The sequence below is a fragment of the Sinocyclocheilus rhinocerous genome, unplaced genomic scaffold (genome assembly GCF_001515625.1).
Source record: "Sinocyclocheilus rhinocerous isolate Xijiao unplaced genomic scaffold, SAMN03320098_v1.1 scaffold458, whole genome shotgun sequence".
NCBI lineage: Eukaryota > Metazoa > Chordata > Actinopteri > Cypriniformes > Cyprinidae > Sinocyclocheilus > Sinocyclocheilus rhinocerous.
In genome coordinates this window covers 66,827-70,202 of record NW_015664005.1, presented here as the reverse complement: position 1 = coordinate 70,202, position 3,376 = coordinate 66,827, and the positions used below count along the sequence as shown (strand labels likewise).

Genomic DNA, 3,376 nt, shown 5'->3' with positions numbered 1-3,376 from the left:
ACACACACACCCAGACACTCACACACACACACACACACACACACACACTCACACACTCAGACACTCAGACACACACTCACACACACACACACACACACACAGAGACAGACAGACAGACACGCACACACACACAGACACACAGAGACACACACACACTCACACACTCAGACACTCACTCACACACACACACACACACACACACACACACACACACACACACACACTCACACACAGAGGACAGAAGAATCAAATAAATACTTAATTGACAGCATCACACAGTGCTTTCATCGTCTGTGATGCAACTCAAGATCTGCTGGACTCTGGTAAACACAGTTTCACACTCGTGTGCAGTGTTCACTATTTAAAAGACGGCAGGTTTGGCACTTTGATGCTGATGTCCCCAATGTTGATGTTCTTGGGCATCTCTGGCAGGTTCATGTTCTTCACGGCCGACACAGCACGCGCCGGAGCCCCTGTGATCCCAGCCTGAACATACAAACACACAGTTACACAGAGAACCAGCACAGACCAGCAGAGACTAGCCTAGACCAGCACAGACCAGCAGAGACTAGCCTAGACCAGCACAGACCAGCAGAGACTAGCCTAGACCAGCAGAGACTATCGCAGACCAGCTTAGACCAGCACAGACCAGCAGGCACGCCATACATCACAGGATGCAAACAAACGCTCTGATCTCAAAGCTCTGCTCATGCATAACCAGACGGGATGGAAACAGAGTGAGGAAAACTACAGAAGCTGACGACAGATTAAATGAGACGCACAAACCCTCACAAACTCAGACTGAGCTCCTGGGATCTACAGGCCGTGTTTCATAATCCATCAATAACACGTAGGTTTAACATGCTTTATATACACTACCAGTCAAAAGATTTTTCTTTGAAAGAAAGTCTCTTCAGCTCACCAAGCCTGAATTTATTTGATCCAAAATACAGCAAAAACAGTACAAGTTTGAAATATTATTAGAATTTAAAACAGCTGTTTTCTATGTGAATATCTGTTAAACTGTAATGTATTTCTGTGATGCGCAGCTGTATTTTCAGCATCATTACTGCAGTCTTCAGTGTCACATGATCTTGAGAAATCAGTATAATATGCTGCTTTGCTGAATTCAGGATTGGTGAGAAGAAGAGTTTTTTTCTTTAAAAAACAAAAAATCTCACTGTTCAAAAACCTTTGACTGGTAGTGTATGAAACATCATCTGATGTCTTTATGAATATGCTGCTGTGTTGTGGGTCTGCTGGATCTGGAGCTCTGGTGCGTGTGAGCGTCTGTCGGCCCTCAGGAGGTGTGTGTGGGGCTCAGCAGTACCTGTGTCTACCTGTCCTGTCTGGGACACTGAAAGACAAAGGTCTGCAGAGAGAGAGAAACGCACAGAGCTGGAGACAGTGAAGAGAGACAGTTACAGCAGCTCAAGATCAACACACTTCATACAGAACGACTGTCACGACCCACAGAGAGATCCGAGCGCTGCGTCAGCCAGAAACAACAGCTCTACAGAGGAGCCTTTGATACATATATGCACTATATGTTACTCTGCAGCACAAAAGCAGTGTTAAGTCGCTGGGGTATATTTGTAGCAATAGCCAACAATACATTGTATGGGTCAAAATCATACATTTCTCTTTTAAGCCAAAAATCATTAGGATATTAAGTAAAGATCATGTTCCATGAAGATATTTTGTAAATTTCCTACCGTAAATATATCAAAACTTAATTTCACTTCAGCGTTAGGGCTTTTTGCATTGAGACTCTGCTTAAACGCTCTCATACTGCAGAGACCTCAACCTTCACAGCGTCTAAGCAGTGTTCGTCGCACTGAATTTAATTCATTACAATTATAATTAATTGTTTGATTATAACTTTTATTCATTTAAATAATTATTTTATATGATGCAGATTTTAATAAAAAGAAAATCACTGTCAGGATTGTTTTAATTATTGCATTACAGAGAATTTAATGTCAATGCAAAAACTCTGTTTGGTTTTTTTTAATGATTTATTTTTGGCTTTTTTGAGGCAAGTAGAGAAAAATTAAATTATGTCCCATGTGTGTGTACATGTATATATATATACACACACACACGTTATCTTTGAGTTTGAGGCGAAACATGACAAAAATATTCATATTTTTTTAGTCTTGTTTTCTGTAAAAAATTTTAACATTTTGTGAGTTTTTGCTTAAAACAAGCAAAAATATCTGCTAATGGTGCAAGTAAAATAATCTTGTTTAGCCTTTGAATTAAGATTATATTAAGATTACATTTCTTCAAAATGTTGATACTTTTATTTTTTAGAAAACAAGACTTAATATCTTAAATCATTTCACTCGTACAGTAAATGTATCTTGATTCAAGAATGTAAGATATTTATACTAGAACACAAGACAAACACTAAGCAAGAGAATCATTTTTTGCAGTGTTTTATCTTCTGCTTTATATCTGAATTGAATGTGCTTCTACTCGACGGCTTTAGCAACACCGGCTCTGTTATTGATCTGAATTATGACTCTATTGTCTTGACCTGGTCTCATATTTGATGAGGTCTGCATCATTGATTGTGTGGTTTTCCTGCTGCTCTGAAACAATCTGTCGAAGATCTCTAAGGCATCACAGAAGGGCATTCTGGGACATGCGCATGCAGCAGCGGAGCCGCTCTCACCTCAGACTTCTCCATCTTGCCCTGCGCCTCCACCTGCGTGATGATCTCGCTCATGTTGGTCTCCAGCACCATGCCACCCATCACCATCTCCGCTAGGATGTTGTGCACCTGCGGACACACAGAACAGACGTGTCAGCGCCCCGCGGCTAGCGCTAGCACTCGATTGTGAAGCGCGCATCACCTTATCCACGTGGAAGATCAGGTCCAGCTCACACACATTCTCGAAGCATTTATCCAGCGTCTCCACCAACACCTGCGACACAGAGAGAGCAGAGACAGTTACAGATCCTTCAAGAGCAGAAAACAATACGTCTCTAAATGTATTAGAATCGCTTTAGAGTTTGAAAATACAACTTCCTACAGATCTGCATTAAATCATTTTACCAAAAACAATAGCTTAATGCTTGAATATCTCTGCTCACAAACACTAGAATATGTGACCCTGGAGCACAAAACCAGTCATAAGGGGCAATTTTTGGAAATTGAGATTTATGCATCGTCTGAAAGCTGAATAAATAAGCTTTGCATTGATGTGTGGTTTGTATTGAATGTGACCTGGATCAGATCCAGAATGCCCAGCTCGCTCTCGGACGAATCCACACAGAACACGAAGTACAGCGTGGCGTAGTGTCTGTAGATCAGCTTGTTGTCCGAGCCGCCGATTAACCTGAGAGCACACACACACACACAAACACA

The 3,376-nt window shown here is 41.4% G+C and overlaps 1 protein-coding gene across 2 annotated transcripts in view; it reads right to left on the bottom strand.

Moving 5' to 3' along the window:
- Positions 1-174: 174 nt before the first annotated feature.
- LOC107729057 (AP-3 complex subunit sigma-1-like) overlaps positions 175-3,376 on the bottom strand; it is a 5,456-nt gene continuing 2,254 nt past the window's right edge. Inside the window, exons 3-7 of one of the 2 annotated variants that reach the window (XM_016539406.1) lie at positions 3,236-3,347; positions 2,862-2,933; positions 2,681-2,788; positions 1,331-1,372; positions 420-486 (exon numbers count right to left, since the gene is read on the bottom strand). In XM_016539406.1, coding sequence (XP_016394892.1) covers positions 1,337-1,372; positions 2,681-2,788; positions 2,862-2,933; positions 3,236-3,347 — 328 coding nt within the window. In that variant the 3' untranslated portion in view covers positions 420-486; positions 1,331-1,336. Of the gene's footprint in view, positions 487-1,330; positions 1,373-2,680; positions 2,789-2,861; positions 2,934-3,235; positions 3,348-3,376 lie in introns of both variants that reach the window. The other variant, XM_016539405.1, reaches the window with a different exon arrangement.